General features: G+C 39.6%; 1 protein-coding gene across 2 annotated transcripts in view; it reads left to right on the top strand.

Moving 5' to 3' along the window:
• Positions 1-26,630, top strand: part of dpp6a (dipeptidyl-peptidase 6a) — a 383,619-nt gene extending 356,989 nt beyond the window's left edge. The window contains exons 9-26 of one of the 2 annotated variants that reach the window (XM_033986013.2): positions 3,855-4,009; positions 6,536-6,633; positions 7,660-7,783; positions 8,207-8,245; positions 8,670-8,777; positions 8,877-8,968; positions 12,847-12,894; positions 12,983-13,101; positions 14,648-14,713; positions 15,246-15,353; positions 15,453-15,522; positions 16,126-16,320; positions 16,915-16,969; positions 17,099-17,201; positions 18,620-18,678; positions 19,523-19,595; positions 20,267-20,340; positions 24,763-26,630. In XM_033986013.2, the coding sequence (XP_033841904.1) occupies positions 3,855-4,009; positions 6,536-6,633; positions 7,660-7,783; positions 8,207-8,245; positions 8,670-8,777; positions 8,877-8,968; positions 12,847-12,894; positions 12,983-13,101; positions 14,648-14,713; positions 15,246-15,353; positions 15,453-15,522; positions 16,126-16,320; positions 16,915-16,969; positions 17,099-17,201; positions 18,620-18,678; positions 19,523-19,595; positions 20,267-20,340; positions 24,763-24,912 (1,736 nt within the window). In that variant the 3' untranslated portion in view covers positions 24,913-26,630. The remainder of the gene's footprint in view (positions 1-3,854; positions 4,010-6,535; positions 6,634-7,659; positions 7,784-8,206; positions 8,246-8,669; positions 8,778-8,876; positions 8,969-12,846; positions 12,895-12,982; positions 13,102-14,647; positions 14,714-15,245; positions 15,354-15,452; positions 15,523-16,125; positions 16,321-16,914; positions 16,970-17,098; positions 17,202-18,619; positions 18,679-19,522; positions 19,596-20,266; positions 20,341-24,762) is intronic. The other variant, XM_055230089.1, reaches the window with a different exon arrangement.
• The last annotated feature ends 594 nt before the right edge of the window (positions 26,631-27,224 follow it).

The following is a 27,224-nucleotide window of genomic DNA, read 5'->3' as shown; positions in this document are numbered from 1 at the left end:
AAACTTTAGTCAAGGTGTTTCCACGGACATGATAAAAATAACCCCTCAAAACATATGAAAAGTACTTTTTTACTTCTCAGTCCAGTTAAAAAATGTAGTGGTTTAGAAAGTACAGATACTGCTCTCAAATGTAGTGAAGTAAAAATAAAAAGTATCCACTGTAAAATGTGCTTAAATAAAGTACCCAAAAAATATACTACAGTACAGAACTGTAGTAGACATCTCTAAATTAAAATAAATGTTTCTCAAATTCCCAAAATGGAAACTGTGTAAAAGGTCCTGTAAAATAATTTCTAAACAAAGATAAATTCATAAGTATAAAATGAAGGAGGCTTTCAAACATGATTAGATATTATAGATATACAGTCAGATATACATATACACATACACATATACATATACACAGAAATACAAATGTGCCTTGTCCCCATTCAAATAAATAAAGATAATGCAGTGTTTGAATTGTCCTAAACTGAATAAGCCCAGTATGTTTTCAGATGAGTATAACAGCGACACTGAACTGCTGCATCGTCTACTGTGTCTTTTCATGTATTATTTGTATTAAAAGTCCTATATTACACTAATGTAAAATGAACACAATGTGACCGACTATATGACAACACTGAGTTATTTATTTTCTGACACTTTCGGAAAAAAAGAATCATGTCTCTCAGATCTGTTCCTGTTGTCTGTACAGAGTCATAGTTATCATATCTTTCTGACAAGCTCCACAGTTTACAACCAAAAGTCTATTATTCTCACTGTGAAGCAATGCAGATAGTAATTACAGTAGTTTTTTGAGTTCACAGAAAGTTCATTTGCAACACAATTGAACTATTTCATTTTGCAGACTACTGTGTTCTCTTATTCCCGTATGTAACTCTTTATTAAAGTCTTTTTTTTACCGTCTTAAAAACATGAAAAAACAAAAAAAATTCATTTTAAACGGTTCCCTTATGCATTCAGAACATCCTAATTATTCACAGCTATGAGTTTATAAGCACGTTTTACAACTCTGAGACCGGAGCAGAGTCAACTAGCATGCTAACAGTGCACTTCCTGATCACTATTAGATACAGGCAGTACACAGCAATATATCTGTACTGGGGAAAGACACGTTTTGTTCAAATACGTGGGAAAAATCAGGTACTTTTAAGAGATAAGTTTGGACTCAGTTTTCACCTTTTGAACCAGTTTCTTTCACATCTTTGTTCTGATAAAAAAAAATATATAGATACATAAATAAATGAATACAGCAGACGGCGCATGTACACAGACACAGCTTTGAGTTTGTTTATCAAATACTCGTGCACATCAAGTCCTTCCTCGCAGCGGTCGTGGCTAATGAAAATGCTAATTGCTTTGCTAATTCCCCAGAGCCGATTTCTAGTCCCAAAGATAAACAACAATAATGAAATCTGAATTGCTAAAGTTGATATAAACGCGCCCTATGGCAGTTCGTAACAATAGGTCTAACTGTTTGATCCAGTGAGTAGTGTAGCGTTTCATTTAATAATAAAAAGTTTGAAAGCTTTCCAAAAAAGTGAAACTAGGTCATATAATTTCATTTGAAAGAGCCGTATTGGTGCTGTGAACTGTATCCTGTTTGATTTATGGCTCGCACGTTGGCCTGTGTTTTGTGAAATCTGGGCTTTGGGGAGATGATGGAGAGAGTAAAGAAAGAAAGAAAGAAAGTACAAAGATGCAGGAGGAAGTGACGCCCAAATATAGAAACAGGTCAGATCGGAGCCGGGGCGATGTATGGCTGATGCGGCACTAAAGAAGGGCGACAATGGGATATTTTTAACTGGTATTTTCATGAGTTTGGCTTGCATAGAAATTCATGAAGATGTAAACTGGAATATAGTGTACAGATAAGGGCTCAATGCCACGGTAAGAGTTGGACCTGGGTCAGGGCCGGTCCAGCCTATAAGCAGACTCCCTAGGCTGCCAGAGGGCCCCCAAGAGCCCATACATTTATATTGAAAATAATATAATATGTCAAGTTTAAAGGACACAGGGCTTGTGTGTTTGCAGCAGCCTAAATATCCCTCTAAAACAATTACATTTGATTGTAGTAGCAAAAGATCTACTGCTGCTACATTTGTTTTTGAGTCGTGCAGAGGTGTTTACACTGGTGAAAGGACCCACTGTCGCCAACTGGAACACATTAAAATCCACCAGAAACAAAGAAAATTTAAATCTTCAAAGAATTTTAAATCTTGACCCAGCCTATACGTTTGTCTGCTGTTCTTATGACTGTGGTAGTTGTGACATTTTGTTTTCAGTCTGATGTTGGTCAGATAAACACAAATACAACTGGTCAAAGTGACGAGAGCAGAGTCAGAATGTGTCAAATGTGACTCAACAATAGCTGAGAAAAGATACATCCGCTGTTGGGGGCCCCAGAGACAAATTCAGCTTAGAGCCCCCTGAAAGCTAGGACCGGCCCTGACCTGGGTAGATGACTTTGTATTGCGTAACGGGGCGGAGCCAGATGTTTTTGGTTGGAGGAGCTAAGATCTTCCATGTGGCTGCTCATTTAACATGCTAATGTAGAGCCTTTTAACAATGGAGCCCCTACCATGTTTACATTACTTTTTTTTTTTTACTGTAGTATCATTTTGAAGCTGTTATGTTTTATGAAAATGGTTCAAAAATCTCTGAGGGCGTTATGGGAGACATTTTTTTTGCGGGATGTCTCTAGCGCACATTTTCGTCATATATTTGAAGTTTTCTGTATGTATAAAATGTTGAAAGTAGTAAGCATGACGAAAAAAAAACACTAAACGAGAGGGTGTGTCCAAACGTTTGACTGATTGTGCAATAGAATAGACGTTTTTGGGCGAATAATTCCACTTTAGGATCATTGTGTCAGTGGCATAAATTAATTTCAGTATTATCGTTTATCATCTATATTTACTTTAGCGATATATCGAACTCCAAGTGTTTTAGTCTGGCTGCTTGGGTTAAGTACTTCAGGTTTTATATTAAAAGGCTCATATTACTCTGTTTTGTGATGAGGTAACAACATAACACGGGAGTCATTTTGCATAATATATTTTTCATTCTTTAAATTCAAAATTCAAATCAAACACAATCTAGTCTCAACGTTACATTTAAAAACACACGTACCGTATATCACTGTTGTCCGTGCACCTGACAGTTACCAGCCCGTAGCCGATAGCTCCACTTTAACTCATCATTAATAAGTTTAATTTATCGGTCGGTAATGGCTGAGGTCAGAGCCATTCTTCACGCCGCCATTATAAAGTCATTTCACAGTCACATAAAAGTCCATCTCCTTTTATTGACTTGTCCATCTGCGCCGCATTAGTTAAGGTCAGGGGAATTATTCATGACACAATTCAAATGATTTAACCACGCTGAAGGTCAAACCCAAACACCCATGCAACTTTAATGTGCTGAAATAATTGGAAATATTAAAACCTCGCCTCATTTCATTTCTTTTTTTTTTTTTTTTTTTTTTGTTTTTTGTCCAATGTCATATTTTTCCAACAGATTGTTCAGGTCAAAAATGAGTATTGGTTGTGTTTGTGCTGGTTTTAAAGGTGCATTGTGTAACTTTTCTTGTTTCTCGTTTATTTGAAATGTTCCACAGCATGGCATTATACATATCTATCTTGCGTTTATTCATTTTTGTTACTAATTGCTACAAAAATACGTTGAACCAACTCTTATCGTGAGCGGGGTCGTGTCTCCCTAGATCTGACCTGTAATTTGACCTGTTGGCTTCATCTGCTTGTTTCCATGGAGATACAGTATATACGTTTAATGACAAGTAACGTACAAGAAAAACTTCATAGTGTATCTTTTGTTTCTTTCTTTTGCAGAGGAGATTTTCCACTCCCACATTGCCCACTGGTGGTCTCCAGATGGCGCTAGACTGGCCTATGCCACCATCAACGACAGTCTGGTCCCAAAGATGGAGCTGCCCATGTTCACCGGGACGCCGTACCCGATGGGGAAGGAGTACCACTATCCAAAGGTACAACATCACTACTTCTGTCTTACACCTGATGCACGGGGGTCTGGAGGTCTGCGTCTCTCTTTTCTCTCACTCTCTTCGTCTCCATCTGAAGTCCACAGAGAGAGGAGGGAGAGAGGAGTGAGAGGTACACACTGCACAGAGAGAGAGGGAGAGAGAGAGGAGGGAGAGAGGAGTGAGAGGTACACACTGCACAGAGAGAGAGGGAGAGAGAGAGGAGGGAGAGAGGAGTGAGAGGTACACACTGCACAGAGAGAGAGGGAGAGAGAGAGGAGGGAGAGAGGAGTGAGAGGTACACACTGCACAGAGAGAGAGGGAGAGAGAGAGGAGGGAGAGAGGAGTGAGAGGTACACACTGCACAGAGAGAGAGAGAGGGAGAGAGAGGAGGGAGAGAGGAGAGGGAGAGGAGGGAGAGCGGGAGGATGGAGAGAGAGAGGAGGAAGAGAGTAGGGAGAGAGGAGAGAGAGGAGGGAGGGAGGGAGAGAGAGAGGAGAAAGAGGGAGAGAGAGGAGAGGGAGAGAGGAGGGAGAGAGAGAGAAAAGGGAGAAAGAGAGGATGAGAGAGGAGGGTGAGAAAGAGAGAGAAGAGGAAGAGAGAGAGAGGAGGGAGAGAGAGAGAGGAGAGAGGAGGGAGAGGAGAGAGAGGAGGGAGAGAGAGAGAGGAGGGAGAGAGAGAGGATGGAGAGAGGAGGGTGAGAAAGAGAGAGAAGAGAAAGAGAGAGGAGGGAGCGAGAGACATAGACTGGTTATTGAATGCATGCATTTGTTTTATAGAGTTCTATCGCAGCGCCCACAGGACTGGCGTTTGGGTGACAGTGGGAGAACAGGGTGCTCTGTGCTTTATAAGTCTCACTGTACACGCACATTTAAAAGAAGCACACGGTGGCGCTGTGGGACAGGAGGCAGACCCGGCGTCAGTCGAGGTCCCGTGTGTACCCAGTGTCAGAAACAAGCAGGTGTGAATAGTTTTACAGCCCCGATCTCACTAAAGACGTGAACAATTTGTAATCACTGTCGCACTGCTCCATGTGTGACTTGGGAGATCCATTTGAATTCAATGGGGAATCAGGAGCCACTGATGGTAGTAAAGGTTTTACTCATCTGGATGCTGTCAATCAAGACTACTCCCATCCAGAACTCATTTTCAGTCTGAAGCATAGACAGTATAAATATGTGGACTAAGGGAAAGTGACGTCACCCATAGCTGCAATCAAACCTGTTGCTAACGCTAGTGGGAGTGACCTTGGGGAAAGAACGCACCTCATTGGTCCGTTTTTAGTGTCCAGATGACCTTTGGGATACTTTCTACCCAGTACTTAAACTATGAATTTGTTGTGTAGTGTAGATACCACATATTGTAGACACTAAACTGCCTCTAGATTTACACATCAATAACTTTATGAGGAGTTTTAACATTGTGCTGCAACATTAAAAAACTTTCAAAAATACTCAAACGCATGAGGTCTGTCACAATAACACATTTTGAAGTTGGATAAACGATAATACTGAAACTAATTTATGCCACTGACACAAAAACAAGGGCAGAATTAAACCACAAAAACAATTCTAAATCTACAATATTGTCAGAAAATCATGAGCTGCAAAAAATAAACAGCAGAATGAAACAGTTTAGTCGTTAGTTTGTATCTGTAATGAGTCACAGGAGATAGTAATTCAGCCTTTTACAGCTTAAATCTTATACTGTGTAGCCAAAAAATACTAAAAATGTCTGTGTACTGCAAAGAAAATGTGCACACGAAAGCGAATACAGTGGTCCCTCGTTTATCGTGCGGTTCACGTTCTATAAATAACGAAATCCGCGAAGTAGTAGCTTTATTTTTTACAATTATTCTATATGTTTTGCAGCTGTAAAACCCCTCACCACACACTTTATACACTTTTTTTGTGATTTAATTTGCATACAGCAGCTCACCTTTAGTAGTAGCCCGGTGGTCCAGAGTGGGATGTGTTCAGGAAATAACCCAAAAGACAAGCTCTGACCACGAAAGGTGAACCGCGATATAGCGAGCGACAACTTTATATATAAAAAAAATTGAAATGAAAAGGAAAAAAAATGGAACCTCATGAAATTATTAATTTTTTCTCTTCTTTCTAGATTGATTTTCCACCTTTTTCCTCTTATTTCTTTAGTTTCCCGTTTCTGTTTATTACTTTCCTAGCCACACACACACACTTACACACTTACACTCCCATGCAAATACTTGTGCACATCACGTACTCTTCACCTCTTTCTTTCTTCCCTCAAGTCAAAATGTCTGATGTCTTTTACTGTTTGGATTGTATTTGGATAAAAAAAAACAAAATAAAATGTAGACACGATAAATACTGATCCCAAAATCTGTTCCAGCTTTCATATACTGACCGGTAAGTCGATATATAGTAGTATAGTATCGTAACACACGCATACATTTTCGTGGCTACTTCAAATTCGCCTCCAGCAAAGACTCCAGAGACTGCGTCCAATTCAGTTATGCGTAAAAGTTTTGTTGTTGTTTTCCTTCGGCAGGCCGGAGAAGAGAACCCCGTCATCACTATATACGTGGTGAACTTGAACGGTCCGCTTCACACCATAGAGATGAGGAGGCCGGACGATACCAGAATAGGGTGAGTGTGTGACTTAATGTGTTACTGCATTGTCCCCATTACCTTTAACGCTCTCATCTCCTCTTTGTTTATGCGGCTTGTACCCAAATAGCTCGTACCGCAGCTCATTACGTACAACCTTCTATTTCCACAAGAGCCAATTAAAATTTAATCAATAGTTAAAACAATATGATTCAAGTGCTGTTTGAAATATGCACCTGACCTTTTAGTAATTAGCTCCGAGCGGCAATGCAAACAGATAAGACGGGCTCCAGGAAACAGATTTAGCTCCTGAAGGTGTGATTTTCCTGTTCTTTAAAGGGCCCATATTAGACTTTTCTCTGATCTGTGTTATAATGTTGTTTCCTCATCACAAACAGACCTGGAGTTGTGTTGTGTTGTGTTTCATTCACACATGTTTAACGCACAAATCCTGCGTATTTAGGCCGACTTCTTCTCTGTTCCACCTTGTGATGTCATCAAGTGGTCATACAGGAAGTGCTCCACTGTGTTTTTAAACTCCACCCACCTTCATTAGAATCATTTGGATCATTTCAGCTCTGGAATTGCCGATCTTTACTGAACTAAAGGTAAAAGTAGCTGTTAATTTGAAAACTACCACTTCATGACATCACAAAGTGGAACAGAGCATTTTGAGCTTTGGAGATAGACAGACTAATAATAAAGTGTCTGTTTTTGATGAGGTAGCAACATTATCACATGGCTTAAACATCACAAGAGTCACTTTTACATAATATAGGACCTATAAAGGTGTACTATGTAACTTTTCTAGTGAAGCATATCCCACCAGTTTGTCTCCATGGTGACGTTGTTGCTTGTCTGGAATCATTTATAGTATTGTCTATCATATATTTTTTGAATTACAGGTGTTTTATTGCTCAAAAATACCTTGAAAACAAACTATGCATTCTTACTGTGATCTCCACAGATCTGATCTCGTTTCCATGGAGAAAGACAAGACTTTCCACCCGCAAAGGTTTTACAGTGTGCCTTTAAATATTGTGTGATTTTTGTTTTTGTTTTCAGAGAATACTACGTTACCATGGTGAAATGGGCGACTGCGACAAAACTGGCCATAAACTGGATGAACCGTCCTCAAAATATCTCTGTCCTAACTCTGTGTGAGGCCACAACTGGAGTCTGCACCAAGGTACGACTACAACATCACAATGTCAACAGTTTAGAGTACTTTACACTCGGGCGACAGCGGCTCAGTGATTAGAGCCGTGTGAATGTGATGTGTGAGTGTTGGTGGTGATCACAGGGGCCGATGGTACAGATCGTCCCAGGGCAGCTGTGGCTACAATAGTGTCTTACCATTACTGAGTGTGGAGTGAATAAATAATGAAGGAATGGAGTACTTTGAGAGGCTTTGACCAGCTTATAAAGAACATTACAAGTGAAAATAATAATAATAATAATAATAATAATAATAATAACAATAATAATAATAATAATAATAATAATAATAATAGTTGTTGTTGCCATTATTATTATTATTATTATTATTATTATTATTATACATGTGACTTATTATATACGTGTATGTAATAAATAATACTGTGTCTTGCAGAAACATGAAGATGAAAGTGAGGGATGGCTGCACACACAGGTGAGAACACAGTTTAGGTTGAGATTAGTTGAAAAGTTGTTGCTGTTTTACTTTTTACTTTGTCAAATTGGGGTTAGGATTACATAGCAGAGATATACTGTATCTGTGTTCTATTATGTGGTTATAATGCAACTGTCCCTGGTCTCAGTGTGTAACTGTGTCTCAGTGTGTAATGTTTTGTCCAATTTGAGTTTTCTGCCCCCTTCTACTCTCCAGACCCGCTCCCCGCTTCATCTGGTTTATTTGGTTTATCTAGAAAACCTATTAAAAAAATGAAAAAAATGTAATGTATCATCTATTTTTATCAATCAGTATCTTTAAAAAGGGCAATTTTCAAAAACATCATACACTGAAAGTACTAATATTTGTCCTACTCCTGAAGTAGTAAGTTTTAATATGTACGTACTTTGTCCTGTTTGTTTAGAATGAGAGTCCGCTGTTTTCTAGAGACGGTCTGAAGCTGTTCTTCACTCGTGCCATTCCTCAAGGCGGGAGGGGAAAGTTCTTCCACATCTCCATGTCCACCTCACAGGTACTGACTGCACTGAGAGGACATGTTTGAATTTGAACTCTTGGAGGACTCTTTGAACATGTCCTCTGAGTGTGTTTGACGTGTTTGTGTCGTCCTCAGGTGAACACGAGCACAGACACACTACAGTCCATCACATCTGGAGACTGGGACGTGACGCAGGTCCTGGCCTTTAATGAGGAGAGCCAGCTCATGTGAGTCCAGTCCACGAGACACACGGACGAGACACATAGATGAGACACATGAACAAGACACGTGTATGAGACACATGGACAAGACACATGAACAAGATATGTGTACGAGACACATGGACGAGACACACAGACGAGACACAGGGACGAGACACATGGACAAGATACACGGACGAGACACACGGACGAGACACACGGACAAGACACACGGACGAGACACAGGGACCAGACACATGGACGAGATACACGGACAAGACACAGGGACCAGACACATGGACGAGACACACGGATGAGACACATGGACAAGACACATGGACGAGACACACGGACAAGACACATGGACGAGACACACGGACAAGACACACGGATGAGACACATGGATGAGACACATGGACAAGATACACGGATGAGACACACAGACAAGATACACGGACGAGACACACAGACGAGACACACGGACGAGACACACGGACGAGACACAGGGACGAGACACATGGACAAGATACATGGACGAGACACACGGACGAGACACAGGGATGAGACACACGGATGAGACACATGGACAAGATAGACGGATGAGACACACGGACGAAACACAGGGATGAGACACATGGACAAGACACATGGACGAGACACATGGACAAGATACACGGATGAGACACACAGACAAGATACATGGACGAGACACACGGATGAGACACAGGGACCAGACACATGGACGAGACACACGGACAAGACACACGGATGAGACACATGGACGAGACACATGGACGAGACTAGATGAGTGTTTCTCAGCCTGTGGTACATGAAGTGGTGGAAGCAGTACTTTTTGTTACTTTAGTAAAATTACAGATACTGGGGCAAAACAGATATTCAAGCAAAAGTATCACATAAAAAATCTACTTAAGTAAAAGTATTAAAGTACCCGTTTAAAAATGTACTTACAGGGTAAAAAGTACATGTATTTCTAACAGATTTTGAGGCATTACAAAGCTTCAAATTTGGTGATTTTGATACAAATTTGTGCTGAATTTTGTTCAACAGAAACAACTGAATCATTTTTTTTTTTACTTTTTTGATTTGTATATTTTTGTTTGCTCAAATTATGAACATGGTAAAAATAAACCTCTCGGCGATCCTAAAAAAATATGAAATACTTTTCAACCCTGTTAAAAAAGAAAATTGCGAAGTAGAAAATACAGATACTACTCTCAAATGTAGTGAAGTAAAAGTAAAAAGTATCCACTGTAAAATGTACTTAAATAGAGTACAGATACCTTAAATTTGTACTTCAGCACAGTATGTTAATACTTTTACGTTATTACATTCCACCACTGGATACATGTACTACTGGTGGTACCCGAGCTCCTTCAGGTGGTATGTGGATTAGTCTGTAGTACAAATATTTACTGAATTTAGTCAGTTTAATCCACATTTTGTCCTTCTTTGGGTTAGTCCTGCATTAGAACTACTATATCTCATGTGTAGTCCCATTTTTAGACCTGGTTTAGATGGGGTGGTACTTAAAAGTCCAAATATTTTCTTAGGTGGTGCTTGGTGTGAAATATTTGAGAACCACTGAATTAGATAACTTAAATACTGTGTTTGTGCATTGATCTCATGTTGTTTTGAGTCCTGTATAATCTTATCTTGAGTCTTATTATTTGCATGTTTTCAGTGTAGTTACTTTAATGAAGTGATGATGGTTTTAAACATGGAGGAAGAGCAGAGCTGAATGACACAAGGACATGGATTTATCTCACAGTTTTCCCATCCTGCCCAAAACAGCCACTTTGGTTGATACATTTGTGGCAATTTTCTCATTCTTTTATAATTCACATTTCCATTTCAGCAAAACAATTTCATTTGCCTCAGTTTTAGCCAAAATAATCATGCAGTGCAGCCTCGAGTTTTTTTTTATTTTCACATTGAATAAAAACAGCGCGTGGTTTGCCAGAGTTTTGTTGACAAAGATTCAGCACCATGGACAGATCACACACACAGGAAGAGAGGAGGAGAGGGAGAGGGGGAGAGAGGGAGAGAGGGAGAGGGAGAGGGAGAGGAGAGGAGGAGGAGGGGAGGAGGAGGAGGAGAGGAGGGGAGGGGAGGAGGAGAGGGAGAGGGGGGGAGAGGAAGAGGAGGAGAGAGGAGAGAGAGAGGAGGAGAGAGGGAGGGGGGGGGGGGGGAGGGGGAGGAGGGAGGAGGGGGGGGGGGGAGGAGGAGAGGAGGAGGAGAGAGGAGAGGGGGAGAGAGGGGGAGAGAGGGGGAGAGAGGGAGGAGGAGGGGAGGAGGAGGAGAGAGGGGGAGGGGGGGAGAGGGAGAGAGGGAGAGGGGGAGAGGAGGAGGAGAGGGAGAGGAGGGGAGGAGGAGGAGAGGGAGAGAGGGACAGAGAGAGAGGGGGAGAGGAGGAGGAGAGGGAGAGGAGGAGGAGAAGGAGAGAGGGAGAGGGGGAGAGGAGGGGAGGAGGAGGAGGAGGAGGAGGAGGAAGAGGAGGAGGAAGAGGAGGAGGAAGAAGAGGAGGAAGAGGAGGGGAGGAGGAGAGAGGGGAGGAGGAGAAGAAGAGGAGAGGAAGAGAGGAGGGGAGGGTGAGGAGGAGAGGGGGAAGAGAGGAGGGGAGGGTGAGGAGGAGAGGGGGAAAAGAGGAGGGGAGGAGGAGGGGAGGGAGAGGAGGAGGGGGAGAGGAGAAGAGGGAGAGAGAGGAGAGGAGGAGGAGGGACAGGAGGAGAGGAGTGGAGGAGAAGAGGAAGAGGAGAGGAGAGGGAGAAGAGGAGAGGAAGAGAGGAGGAGGAGGGGAGGGTGAGCATAAGATGAGAGAGGGAGAGGAGGAAGAGAGGGATAGAGGGAGAGGAGGGAGAGGAGGGAGAGAGGGAGAGGAGGAGAGGAAACGAGGGAGAGAGGGAGAGGAGGAGAGGAAACGAGGGAGAGAGGGAGAGGAGGAGAGGAAACGAGGGAGAGAGGGAGAGGAGGAGGAGGAGGAAGAGAGGGATAGAAGGAGAGGAGGAGAGGAGGAGATGGAGAGAGGGAGAGAAGAGTAGGAGGGGAGGGGAGGAGGAGAAGTGGAGGGGAGGAGAGAGGGAGAGGAGGAGGAGAGAGGAAGAGAGGGAGAGGAGTAGAAGAGGAGAGGGAGAGGAGGAGGAAGAGGGAGAGAGGGAGATGAGGAGAAGGGGGAAGTGGGAAGTGGGTGTGATAGAGAGTGCAGTAGCGCCAGAGGCAGAGAGAGAACTTGAGAGAAGAAAAGGTAGTGTGAGTGTGTGTGTGTGTGTGTGTGTGTGTGTGATAGAAAGAGAGAAGAGGAGTGTGAGAGAGACAGACTGAGAAAGAGTGAGAGGGAGCGAGGGATGCATAAAAGACCAGTCTTTCTGTTTGGTTGTTGTGCTAAGAGAGTTGCCAGATTTGGAGACAGCAGCTGCACATTAGCATCACATTTTATTATATTTTTCGACCAAACTAAATGTGACTCAGCCTCATCAGATCATTCCACAGTTTGGGTCCTGACTGAAGCGTCGTCTCACTCACACCACACCGGACTTTTACACTCACATTTTCACTCTCCACTTTAAAAAGGTTATGTGATGATTTTTGTGTTTGTTTACATTGTATTTCCAATTTAAGAGCCCTCGAGTCTATACAGTTATAAAAATATATGTAGTATAAGAATAACTGTTGAAACTAGTATTTTGTCATCAGAATCAAAAAAGCCTTTAGGCGTGACCTTCAACGATGTTCTGTTCTGTTGCTTTAAATTAAATGCCTCAAATCTTTAAGGAATTTGACATAATTTTCATGTTTTTGTGTGTGTGTGTGTGTGGGTGTGCGTGCATGTGTGTGTGTGTGTGTGTGTGTGGGGGGGGTGTGTGTGTGTGTGTGTGATGTTCTTACAGATACTTCTTGAGCACAGAGGATGGGCCAAAGAGAAGACATCTGTACAGGTAAATGTGATGTTTTCATGTTTGGAGCCACAGTGACATTTTGACTATAAATCACATCCAAACTCGTCTCCTCTGTCGTGTGTTAAAGTGCCGACACGTCCGGCTCCTTTAACCGTCGCTGTCTGACCTGTTCACTCCCCAACACGTGTGGATATGTGAGTGGATCCTTCAGCCTCAACATGACCTACTTCCTGCTTGAATGCAAAGGTATCTACTACTACTACTACTACTACTACTACTACTACTACTACTACTACTACTACTACTACTACTACTACTACTACTACTACTACTACTACTTCTACTACTACTACTACTACTACTACTACTTCTACTACTACTACTACTACTACTACTACTACCACTATTACTACTACTACTACTACTACTACTACTACTACTACTACTACTACTACTACTACTACTACTACTACTACTACTACTACTGCTACTACTACTACTTCTACTACTGCTGCTACTACTGCTACTACTACTACTACTACTATTACAGCTACTACTACAACTACTACTACTCCTACTACTACTACTACTACTTCTACTACTGCTGCTGCTACTACTGCTACTACTACTACTACTACTATTACAGCTACTACTACAACTACTACTACTCCTACTCCTATCCTACTCCTACTACTGCTACCACTACTACTACTACTATTAGTACAGCTACTGCTACTACTACTACTACTACTACTAATACTACTACTATTACAGCTACTACTACAACTACTACTACTCCTACTCCTATCCTACTCCTACTACTGCTACCACTACTACTACTACTATTAGTACAGCTACTGCTACTACTACTACTACTACTACTAATACTACTTCTACTACTACTCCTATCCTACTACAAGTTCACATATTTCTCTCTGTACTTTCAGTCAAGTATTCCTTTTCTGGTTGTCCTTCATGTCCCAACAGACTAATCATTAAGTATATATATATAGATAAATGAATGTACTGTATATGAGAGTAGTACCACTGTCCTTCCCAAAGCCGCCGTCGTAACTGCAGATCTCGTTCTGTTTCTTAGTATTATAGTTGTACAAACATGTGTACCTGTGTACTCATCTGCCATCATCCCTGGTCTTACATTTCTTACATAAGTTGAAGTTCAGATCTTAATTTTGAATACTTATTGAATTCACATTGCATATATTTAACTTATTTTATAGCATCTGTGAGTATTTTAAGCGTACTCGCACCACCCTTTTCCTTTGCCCTTTGTTTTCACGTGCTTTACCTTGAAGTTAATATTTCACAAGATGTTGTTACTGAAACAAATATGCAATCTGTAGACACCTCTCCAGTGTGTAAACGTAGCTCTCCCCCTGAGCGGAGGAGAGGTGGAGTGTTAAAAGTCAATGCTACTCTAATTATGCATTCAAAATAACCTGTTTAATTAAGCTAACCTTGCTTGAACGAAGGATATGATTAAAAAGTTTGCTCAAAGTTTTCCTCAGTTTGCATCGAGAGCTGCCCTTAAATGTGAGACATATTCAGTGTAAAGGAAGTCAGCGTGTTTATGTTCAGCTTTTAGTTATAAGGCGTGTTGTTGATGTAAAATGTGTCAGACATTTTGAAAAGTGAATGTTTTTTTTTTCTGCAGAGGAAACATTACCTGCTTGTTTCCATGGTGATGTTATTGCTTTGCCTGGAATGTTCCACAGTATTTATCTGCAGTAAAAACTTACACACCTTTAATAATGAATCATTTTTCCTTCAGGTCCAGACGTCCCGTTTGTGTCGATATTCAGGACACAGATCGATGAAGACGCACAGGATGGAGAGAGTGAGTATTTATCATTGAGCACACAGTAATATAATGTAATAGTAGTAAAAGAAAAAAGAACAAAAATCTAATAGTAGTAGAATTAGTTTTAGTAGTTTTTAGTAGTAATATTTGTGGTAGTAGTAATAATAATATATTATCGGGAGTCACTGTTCACAAGGTTTCTGAGGTAAATTTCCCAGGCAATTTTCTTTAAAAAAAAAAAATTTAAAAATGAAATAATGATAATATTAAAAGTTTGAAAACTAAACGGGCTAATCAGTTCTGTGGGAACTAATCCAAATTAAACACATAAAATAAAGTTGTTTTTTTTTATACTTTATCAACTGCAAAGTCAGAAAGACATTTAGTTGAATTTTAAGTTGTCAAAATGCTCTTTGGACTAAAAATGATCACGTCATGAGTGTTCATACATAAAAAGTGTATGGGGAAAATGTGGAGGAGATTGACCTCAGACCCTGGGCGGGCCATTTATGACTTAGTTGACATACATTGGTTAAATAAAGTTGAAACTATATGACTTTGTTTACAGGTATTGTAGAAGTGTACAGACTAGAAAACAATGATTACCTGAGGAGGATCCTGGACTCAATGCAGATGCCCACAGTGGAATACAAGGAGGTCAACATGGACGACTACAGTAAGAGATCAGACAGTGATAACACTCATGATGTTCTGGTAGATCTGTGATATTTTGTGTTCAGTTACATTTTTGTGACTTTGGTGTTTTGTTTTACAGTTCTGTCAATGCAGATTCTGAAACCCGCGGGCTTCATGGACACATCTCACTATCCTCTCCTGCTGCTCGTGTGAGTAAAACCAAACATGACTCACCAGTGACTTTATGTTTTTAGTAAACAAACGCAGACACTGTCTTTGAACTACGTCAATGCCTATGGCTATGACATTGAAAAACACTGTGGGCTAAACATTAGTGCAGCTGATTTCAGCCTAAATGTCTGTACTGTTTATATGAACCGTTGGTGATATTGCTCTGCCTAGAACACGGTGTCAACGTCCAGTAAAAAAGTACTGCTTTTGGTCATTTTGGCCAGAGGGCTAAGAAAGAAATGGTCTGAGAGCCATATGTGACCCTTCTGGACATGCCTGTCCTAGAATGTTCCACAATATGGCATTAAAGTAAAGTGTAAAGACAAGCAGGTGATGCCACTTGACCAAGTTACAGGTCAGATCTATTCATGTTTTTCAAGGGATTGACTTTAGAACAAAATATAAATGATATGAATAGATATATATGCTTTAATGCCATATTGTGGAGCATTCCAGGCATTCCATAGAGATCGGACCGACCACCAGAAAAGTTACATAGAGCACTTTTAAAGGATATGTAGTTCTACTATAATACCACATTTGATCCTTCACTTACTGCTGAGTTGTCTGTTTTGCTGCAGCGATGGGACCCCTGGTGGCCAGTCGGTGTCAGAGCAGTTCCATCTGGACTGGTCCACGGTCCTGGTGAGCAGTTTTGGGGCAGTGGTCCTTCGTGTGGACGGCAGAGGCAGCGGCTTCCAGGGAACCAACCTCCTGCACCGGATTCAGAAGAGACTGGGAATTTACGAAGAGCAGGATCAGAGAGACGCTGTCAAGTATGTGTGATAGTGACAGGAGTGATGTGAGAGCAACTTTTGTTACTTTGGGCCACATTTGGCAACAACATTTTGAATAGTCTTTATAAAGCATTAACTAAGACTTAAAGACTTAAAGCAACTGTATGAAGTGTCTGCTCTTACTGTTTCATACGTTCTATAATCACATCAGAGCCTGGGTTACCAGAGCATTAACCTGCAGATAGTGAACACATACAAGTTTTCTCATTCTCATTAAACAGACAGGCTGCTCCTCATGTGAAACCTCCATTTAGGTTTAAACCAACTGGATTGTAGCATTGAAACTGGCAACCCAAATGAGACTCATGCTTTCTGATAGGACAATCATTTTGAGGAATAAAACACAAACTTATAACATAAACATCTTGTCCACCATGTCCATTATTTCAGTAAGTAAGAATAAATCAGTGTTATAAAACTGCATTTGATCTGAACACGTTTACCTCATATCTGGGGACACATAATCTTACGCAAAAACAACTGTTAGCTTTGGGTGCTGTTTATACATAGGTCATTAGTACACTTACCATGTCTGCTGCATTCTGAATAATATATATATTTTTTTTATTATAGTCTGATGTTGAGAGAACCCTACATCGACAAGACCAGGGTTGGAGCTTATGGCAAGGTAAGCGTTCTCTACTTACTTATTCATATCCTGCATCGCTTTGTTTGTTGGCTGAATAACATTACCATACAAATGTGGCTATATCCATTCTTTTCTGCTTTAAAATCTAAACATATTTGTGATGGTTAGGAGTACGGAGGCTACATCACCAGTCTGCTCCTGAGCGCGGGAGAGGGGTCGGCTGTAAAGTGTGGAGCCGTTCTCTCTCCCATCACGGACTTTGAATTATACGGTAAGAGGTTTGTGTACTAGCGCTGAATGCTAAGTTTGTTTACTCATAAGTTACAACGCAGAGAGACACAGCGGCACACATTGTTAGCAAACATGGTGGGAGTGAACAAGGGGCTAGGTATAATAAGATATGATGGTTGTTTAGTTAAGTATACCTGCTGTATACTTAAGGGGCTGTGCATTGGTAGCGACTGAAATATTTAGGTGCAAGACTTAAAATCCAATGTCTATGGAAAAGCCTCATTTCTAAAAACATTCGGTTCCAGTCAAATGAAGCTAATCAAGGCTCGAGAGGTAATAGCGGCGAATCCAGAGCCGACTTCCTTATTTAGAATTCCGACCGTGAGTATCATAACAACCAAAGAGCCAATCCAGAGTGAGGTCATTGAAGGTAACGCCCCTTCTCGCCCGCACCACTGGTTTAGCAGGGAGTGGGTGCTTAGCAACGCTGTCAATCAAACTTGTTGCTAAGGCTAGCGGGAGCGACCTTGGGGAAAGAAGGCGTCTGATTTGTGTGTTATTAATGTTCATATCTGGATTTACAGACACAATAGTGAAATAAAAACACCAGGATCGTGTAGAGGGTTAATACGAATATTTTAAGAAAAAATATGAGCTTGACAGCCTGACAGTTTTTCAATAGAAAGTGAATTGGAGTCAGAGCTGAAGCGCAACCATGATCACTTCCTGTTCAGAATGTGCTAGATAGCAGGTTAGCTTGCTGGTAGAGGGTCCGCCACCTGCTTGACATGACTTCAATGTACCACAGTATGGCTTTAAACATGTCTATCTCGCTTTTATTCAGTTAGGGGTTGTTTTTTAGTTCTCAAATGTCTCTTAAATACATACGGTCTTACTCTGAGCTGGGTCGCCTTTCCACAGACTTGACCTGTAGCTAAGCCAGGTGGAGATAGACAGACATACTGCATCTTTAATATGTCTGTTCTTTCTCTCCAACTAAACAAAATGAATGATTATAATTTACACTGTTGCACTGTATTTGAATCATTGCTACTATTTTTCTCTACTACCCAGGCGTCACTTTTTGATGTACCATTATTTCATCCACAAACAACAAAATATCCTGTTCTAATTCTGCGTAAAAGCTGTCGTTTAGATCTGTACAAGCATGTTCTGAAATGCCCCTGTGTGTCAGATGCCCTCCCTTTGAACACAATCCTATCATTAAAACATAAATCTCAAATCTAATCGCTTTTTTTCCCAAATTGTTCAGCCCTAATCTTCACTTGTACATCATACTGCACCTCCCACAGTCAAAAATATGGAAATTATGAAATATATTTGAATTTTTAAAATGGGAAATTTGTAAATTGTCTCTAAAATTAGAAAACCCAATGTATTCGTGGACGTGTTTATATTCAGAGTAATGACCACATGAACGTGCTTTGTCCTTCACAGCGTCGGCGTTTTCAGAGCGGTACCTCGGCCTCCCTAAACCCGACCCAAGAGCCTACACTGTAAGACTTTTTGCATATATTTTTGAGCAAACTTCAGACTTTTACCTCAATATTTATAGTGTATTTTCATTCACGACAGATATAACATATTGTGTATTTTTTTACCTCTTATTAATATGAAGCAACAACTCAAATAACAAGAGCTAAAGTTTATTCATTCAGTTGTATTAGTAATAGTAACATGATACAAGTAGCAGTAGAAGTAGCAGCAGCCATAGTAGTAGTAGCAGCAGTAGCAGTAATAGTAATAGTAGCAGTCATATTAGTAGTAGTAGTAGTAGTAGTAGTAGTAGTAGTAGTAGTAGTAGTAGTAGTAGTAGCAGTAGTAGTGGTAGTGGTGGTGGTCGTAGCAGTAGTAGCAGTTGTAGTTTAGCAGCTGTGGTAGTAGTAGTAGCAGTAGCAGTAGTAGTGGTGGTCATAGTAGTATTAGTAACAGCAGTTGTAGTAGTAGTGGTGGCCGTAGCAGTAGTAGTAGTAGTAGCAGCAGCAGCAGTCATAGTAGTAGTAGCGGCAGTAGTAGTTTTGTAGCCATAGTAGTAGTAGTGGTAGTTGTAGTAGCAGCAGCTGTAGTAGCAGTAATAGTAATAGTAGTAGCAGCAGCAGCAGTAGGAGTAGTAGTACTAGTAGTAGTTATAGTGGTAGTGGTGGTCATAGCAGTAGTAGTTTAGCAGCCGTAGTAGTAGTACTAGCAGCAGTCGTACTAGTAGTCGTATTGGTTACTATATCTACTGTAAGTAAATAATACTATTAAAGTGTGAAGTAACAAACTGACCTCCTTGTACTCTACACTCTATGTCATCTCTAAACTTCATATAAGTTCATTTCTGGTCTCTCGTTTTCTCAGATGGCTAATTTAGAGCACAGAGCTTCTCAGTTCATGGACAACAAGTTCCTCATCATCCACCCCACGGCCGACGGTAAGTCCTGTGTGTTTTTAGCTCCGCCCCCTGCAGCATCATACAGTGACAAACGCTTTGGCTACACCTGCTGCCCTATTTAATACAACAGCATCAAACCAGGCCAACTAAGTCTGGCTTAATATACTATACTGCACACACAGACACTGATGAGCTTAAGCTAGTCCTGGATTTCAGCTTCCTGGTGACATTTTGAGGACTTTTCACCATTCAAAAGATATAATACTATCTTTTAAATAAGTTGTTTCTATGGAGATGGCTATTTTAAAATCCATGGATATGATAGTAGTTATTCTTACTCTATGTTTTTGTTGTTGCACGTTAAATTTGAACATTTGTTTTTTACACTTTTTTTTATACAAACTCCACCACAATTGCAAAGAAGAACCTCTTTATTTAAAACACACAGCAAATCTATAGCTGGCGAAAGTGGATATTTATTTATACACTTTTGGCTACTGTCTCAAATACTGTAGAGTTTTGCAATAAAGTGCTGTTTTTGACCTGTTGATGTGTGTTTTTATTGGGTGTCGGTTTGAAGAAATACATATACACTGATAAACAGGAATAGGCTCTTGATATGAAAATGATTTAAAATACTTGAGTTGTTTTTTTGTTTTGTTTTTTGCTGTTGAAAGTTGCAACCTAACAATTATACTTCTGTCTTCCAGAAAAAGTCCATTTCCAGCACACGGCAAAATTCATCTCCAGACTCATTAATGCAAAGGCCAACTACACTTTACAGGTGAGCAGTCATACACACATAACACACACATGTACACACTGTCATACACACATAACACACACATGTACACACTGTCATACACACATAACACACACATGTACACACTGTCATACACACATAACACACACATGTACACACTGTCATACACACATAACACACACATGTACACACTGTCATACACACATAACACACACATGTACACACTGTCATACACACATAACACACACATGTACACACTGTCATACACACATAACACACACATGTACACACTGTCATACACACATAACACACACATGTACATCCACACTGTCATACACACATAACACACACATGTACACACTGTCATACACACATAACACACACATGTACACACTGTCATACACACATAACACACACATGTACACACTGTCATACACACATAACACACACATGTACACACTGTCATACACACATAACACACACATGTACACACTGTCATACACACATAACACACACATGTACACACTGTCATACACACATAACACACACATGTACACACTGTCATACACACATAACACACACATGTACACACTGTCATACACACATAACACACACATGTACACACTGTCATACACACATAACACACACATGTACACACTGTCATACACACATAACACACACATGTACACACTGTCATACACACATAACACACACATGTACACACTGTCATACACACATAACACACACATGTACATCCACACTGTCATACACACATAACACACACATGTACACACTGTCATACACACATAACACACACATGTACATCCACACTGTCATACACACATAACACACACATGTACACACTGTCATACACACATAACACACACATGTACATCCACACTGTCATACACACATAACACACACATGTACACACTGTCATACACACATAACACACACATGTACATCCACACTGTCATACACACATAACACACACATGTACACACTGTCATACACACATAACACACACATGTACATCCACACTGTCATACACACATAACACACACATGTACACACTGTCATACACACATAACACACACATGTACACACTGTCATACACACATAACACACACATGTACACACTGTCATACACACATAACACACACATGTACACACTGTCATACACACATAACACACACATTTACACACTGTCATACACACATAACACACACATGTACACACTGTCATACACACATAACACACACATGTACACACTGTCATACACACATAACACACACATGTACACACTGTCATACACACATAACACACACATGTACACACTGTCATACACACATAACACACACATGTACATCCACACTGTCATACACACATAACACACACATGTACACACACACAGTCATATACACATAACACACACATGTACACACTGTCATACACACATAACACACACATGTACACACCCACTGTCATACACACATAACACACACATGTACATCCACACTGTCATACACACATAACACACACATGTACACACACACAGTCATATACACATAACACACACATGTACATCTACACTGTCATACACACATAACACACACATGTACACACTGTCATACACACATAACACACACATGTACATACACACAGTCATACACACATAACACACACATGTGCACACACACTGTCATACACACATAACACACACATGTACACACACACTGTCATACACACATAACACACACATGTACACACACACTGTCATACACACATAACACACGTATACATACACACAGTGATACACACAAAACACACATGTACACACACACAGTCATACACACATAACACACACATGTACACACTGTCATACACACATAACACACACATGTACATCCACACTGTCATACACACATAACACACACATGTACACACACACAGTCATATACACATAACACACACATGTACATCCACACTGTCATACACACATAACACACACATGTACACACACACAGTCATATACACATAACACACACATGTACATACACACAGTCATATACACATAACACACACATGTACACACTGTCATACACACATAACACACACATGTACATCCACACAGTCATATACACATAACACACACATGTGCACACACACTGTCATACACACATAACACACACATGTACACACACACTGTCATACACACATAACACACATAACACATACATGTACATACACACTGTCATACACACATAACACACACATGTACATACACGCTGTCATACACACATAACACACACATGTACATACACACTGTCATACACACATAACACACACATGTACATACACGCTGTCATACACACATAACACACATAACACATACATGTACACACACACTGTCATACACACATAACACACATGTACACACACTCTGCCTCTGGATCACCTGCTCTTCTCCCTGGGGCTCTCAGCTGGAGCAGCCACTCAATGACTAATCCAATTTACCCACAATGCACCCCTGCTCTGTCCACTCTATAACTGAGCTCAGTATAGACCCACATACAGGTGAGTGACAGATCAGATGTGCCCAAATGTCCTCATGGTATTTGATTATGTAGTAGTAGTAGTAGTAGTAGAACTAGTAGTAATAGTAGTAGTAATAGTAATAGTAGTAGCAGTAGTAGTAGCAGTACAGGTGACTGGCAGATCAAATATCCTCATAGTATTTGCTTATGTAGTGAAGTGATGCCTAATGTCAGTGGTATTTTTGTACAAACAAACATTACTGTTTTGTGACATCATTAATATAATAAAACAATGTCCACTGCCTTTTACTTTTACTTGTGATAGTAGTGTTTGTATCATACAGGCACATAAATATTAAACTATAAATGTCTTTGGAGTATACTACATTTAGATAGATACCATTCATCCAAAATACTTGTATATATTTTCTAGACCACAGTTAAAAGTGTGTTCATTTCAACATGGTACATTTTATACCTGGTAAGGAGTTAAAGTTAAAGTTAGTGAATCCTGCCCCCTAGTGTTCAACAATAGTGTGGCGTCAATGTTACTTCAGAGAAACTAGCAGTGGTGAATGAAGTACTCAGCTCTGTAGTACCACATGAAAAAATCGACTATATAAGTACCTGTTTAAAAATGTACTTTAAGGAAAAAAAAGTAAAAAAGTAAAAGTATTTCACACAAGTGTTGTTCATTTGTTAAAGTGTTAAATGTAGTCATACTGATTTAAAAGTCCAAATCAATTTATTCAATTTTCTTTCTTTCTTTTTTTGTATTTATTTTTGCTCAAAGCTGAAGTTTGAACTCAAAAAGTACAGATACTGCTCTCAAATGCAGTGAAGTAGAAGTAAAAAGTATCCACTGCAAAATGTACTGAAGTAAAGTACAGATACCTAAAAATTGTACTTAAGTGCAGTACTTTACTCTGTCACCTTCCACCACTGTGAACCAGTATATTGTAACATCATGGGGAGTTCCTTAAGTTCACTTTGGATATGTTTATAGCTTTTGTTTATCCTTCATATTTATGTAACTCGAGGTAAATACTTCGACTGTATGAGGACTTAAAAGTACTTGTTCCACATCAGTAGTCCTCATCATTATTTCCTCAGCTCTTTTCTTCTTGGTGGATTAAATTCTAGGTGTGATGATGTCAAACGCCCAGATGATTTTATTTTGATTGCATTGTACTTTGTTGTGACATATTTAAAAGGTAAATTCACAAATGTTTAGTCGGATAACTTCTTTTAGACCCCAAATCTCACTGTATTACAACAACAACAACAAAATAGAGATGTAAAATAGAATGTTGTGACGTCGACTGAAACGCAGCAGTTTACTACAACAAAAATACCTTAACCACGTAGATTCAGTGGTGGAAGGTAACAAAGTACAAGTGGTAAAGTACTGTACTTATAGTAGTCATTTTTTTTTAGGTATGTGTACTTTACTGTACATTTTACAGTGGATAATTTTTACTTTTACTTCAGTACATTTGAGAGCAGTATCTGTACTTTCTACTCCACTGCATTTTGAACAGGACTGAAAAGTAAAAAGTACTTTTTCTATGTTTTGAGGGGTTATTTTTACCATGTTAGTGATAAAAGTTCGAGTTCAAGCTTCGGCTTTGAGAAAACACAAATAAACACACAAAATTCATAAGAAAAATGTATTAATCAGTATTACATATATAGATTTACACTTTAACAAATGAAGAACACTTGTGTGAAATACTGTTACTTTTTATTCTTAAAGTACATTTTTAAACAGGTACTTAAATACTTGACTTTTTACCCCTGTATCTGTACTTTTGCTTAAGTAACAAAATTGCAAACTTCTTCAGCACTGCTTAGACTAAACCAGATTAGATTATTTAAAATTCAGTTTAATCTGTTGGTCTTTCAGATTTACCCAGACGAGGGCCACTTCATCCGCAGTGAGGCCACACGGCAGCACCTGAGCCAGTCCTTGGTCAACTTCTTCGAGGAGTGTTTCCGACTCCCCGAGCGCATTTTCGAGGAGACGCTGGAAGAGGAGAGCGAAGATGAAGTCTGAAAATAGCGTCCCGAGTATCTGCAGTCACCCATGTACACACCCAAGCACAATAACGGATCCCCACGTCAGCTATATGCAACTTTTATCTGTTTTGTCCAGCCATTTTCAGTGCATTTGGGCTCGTTTGGGTCAAGACTGCTTTTCTCGCAGACGACAAGTCCACCATCTTTGCTTCAGTATTTCAAATCACCCCATACGATATACAGAGAGCCAACAGAACGACCTGGCAACCTAACCATGTCCAAAGTGTACATTTGGATATTTTGAAACTGTGCAGGAAGGAGGTCTTTTTTAACCAATGGATAATCTCCTTGAAAGCGAGTGACTTTCGAATAGTGGATTAAGGAGAATTAACAGAGCACACTGACTGCAGTTGTCTTGTAAATAAATAAATGAACTCAAAAAGGATGCGGACTTTGTATCCTAACGAGGAAATGTAACTATTTTTCAAAGTGGTGATGAACTCCTCACGTGGGACTGTGGTTGTGTCTTTTGTTTTTATGTAAAGTAGCACACAGACTTTGACATATAGGCCTGTCTCATTATTAAGTCGCCCTAACATTGATTATATCCTGGTTTACTTCATTTAGACATACAGTTTATTCACTGTGCCTTAATGTGCAATCATCTCTATAAGTTGACATTTGCCTAGGCTATTGTTTTGAAAATTTGTATTATATCTGTGTAAACATCTCAAGTTTTCCTAGATGTTAAGACGCCAAATTAGTTAAATTAGGCATCGAGAATTTGACCCCCGTTCATCTGTCTCCATGACAACAAATGTTTAAAATGCTGTGTCCAAAATCACTGATAAGACCTGAGATATCTGATCTATGTGTTATTTTGTATAGTATTACTCTTATTCAGTACAGCAAAGCCTTGAGGTAATGAAGATTTTTATTTTATTTTTTTAATTAACTATAATATACAACTACACCTTGTACTGAATCTGAAAACATGACCATGTGACTCATGTTTTAGGTCCAACATGAGTCTATCCTTCTGCATTTTGCCCATAAGCTTTGTCATTTAGAGCTCCCCCTTGTGGTGATTCTGGACACAGCATGTACCAGTGTACAGACTGCATGCACTATTGTTTGTATGATTATGAATGGTAAGTGGTAGGAAAAGGATGCTTAAAGGGATTTTTGTAGTAAACTATCAATGGAAATCAGTATTAGACCCCAAGACACTTTTTGTGTATATGCGATGTGTGTTTTTGGGAGGGCAGGTGCAGTGCAAAATATAAATTATTACTCATTTCTAAGGCATATTGTTTAAGTTTGTATTTTTCTACTGTTCAGCTAGTATTAGTTTAAAGAGCCATTTGTGTTTCATACATTTCCATGCATGTCCAGATGGGGGCGCTCTCCCCTATCCCTTTGTTCTCACTGTAGGTTTTTGACATCTTGAATGTTCCTGACTGGACTGCATTACCACATTTCCAGTACTATATTGTGATTGAGATCCCAGTCTTGGTGTATAAATGTTATTCAAATATCATTTTATTCTATTGAGAAAAGAAGATATTATCCGAGTGTTATTTGTGCATAAAGCATTTTGGGAGTTTAACTGCTCATTCCTCCAGTCGCTGTTTTTCAGTTAAATGTGGACTTTATACAGTAAAATGTCTGAAATTTGTAATCCAAAGCTTAGGACGAGAACCGACTGTGGCATGAAGGTACATGTTAGAATAAAACGATACATATTTTATCATCAATGTTTCTGACTTTTTATTGAATGAATGAATGGTTTATTTTGGTAAATTTACAAAATTGATAGAATCAAATCCACAATCAAATAAATGACCAAAAAAGGAATAGGCAGAAGCTAAGGCTTATATTTACCTATGCTGTTCTTCTTGACATATGTCTAGAGAATCAGCTTTACATGGGAAAAAAAAGATATATACATATGCATCTACATCCAAACACATAAACATACATAGCATGTACAGTACATGATTACAAAGAAATCTTATCTAACAATATAAACTTACTTTTTTATATACAGAATTGATACAATAATCATTTATAATCTTCTGTTTTAAAGTTCGCTTGAAGCTCACCAGAGAAGTACATAATTTGAAATTATCATTTAGGCCATTCCATAGTTTCACACCCGTAACAAAAACAAACCTGGATTTTACATTAGTTCTTTCTTTAGCACATTCAAAAATAAATACACCTCTTAAATTATATTTACCCTCCCTTAACTTAAATAATTTCTGAATACCAGAGGGAAGACTTTTATTTAATACTCTGTAAATTATTTCCAATATTTTTATATATACAATACCCATAAATTTTAAT

The sequence above is a fragment of the Periophthalmus magnuspinnatus genome, chromosome 20 (assembly GCF_009829125.3).
Source record: "Periophthalmus magnuspinnatus isolate fPerMag1 chromosome 20, fPerMag1.2.pri, whole genome shotgun sequence".
In the NCBI taxonomy this organism is placed as follows: domain Eukaryota; kingdom Metazoa; phylum Chordata; class Actinopteri; order Gobiiformes; family Gobiidae; genus Periophthalmus; species Periophthalmus magnuspinnatus.
The sequence above is the reverse complement of the archived record's forward strand: the minus strand, read 5'-3'. Positions and strand labels throughout refer to the sequence as shown.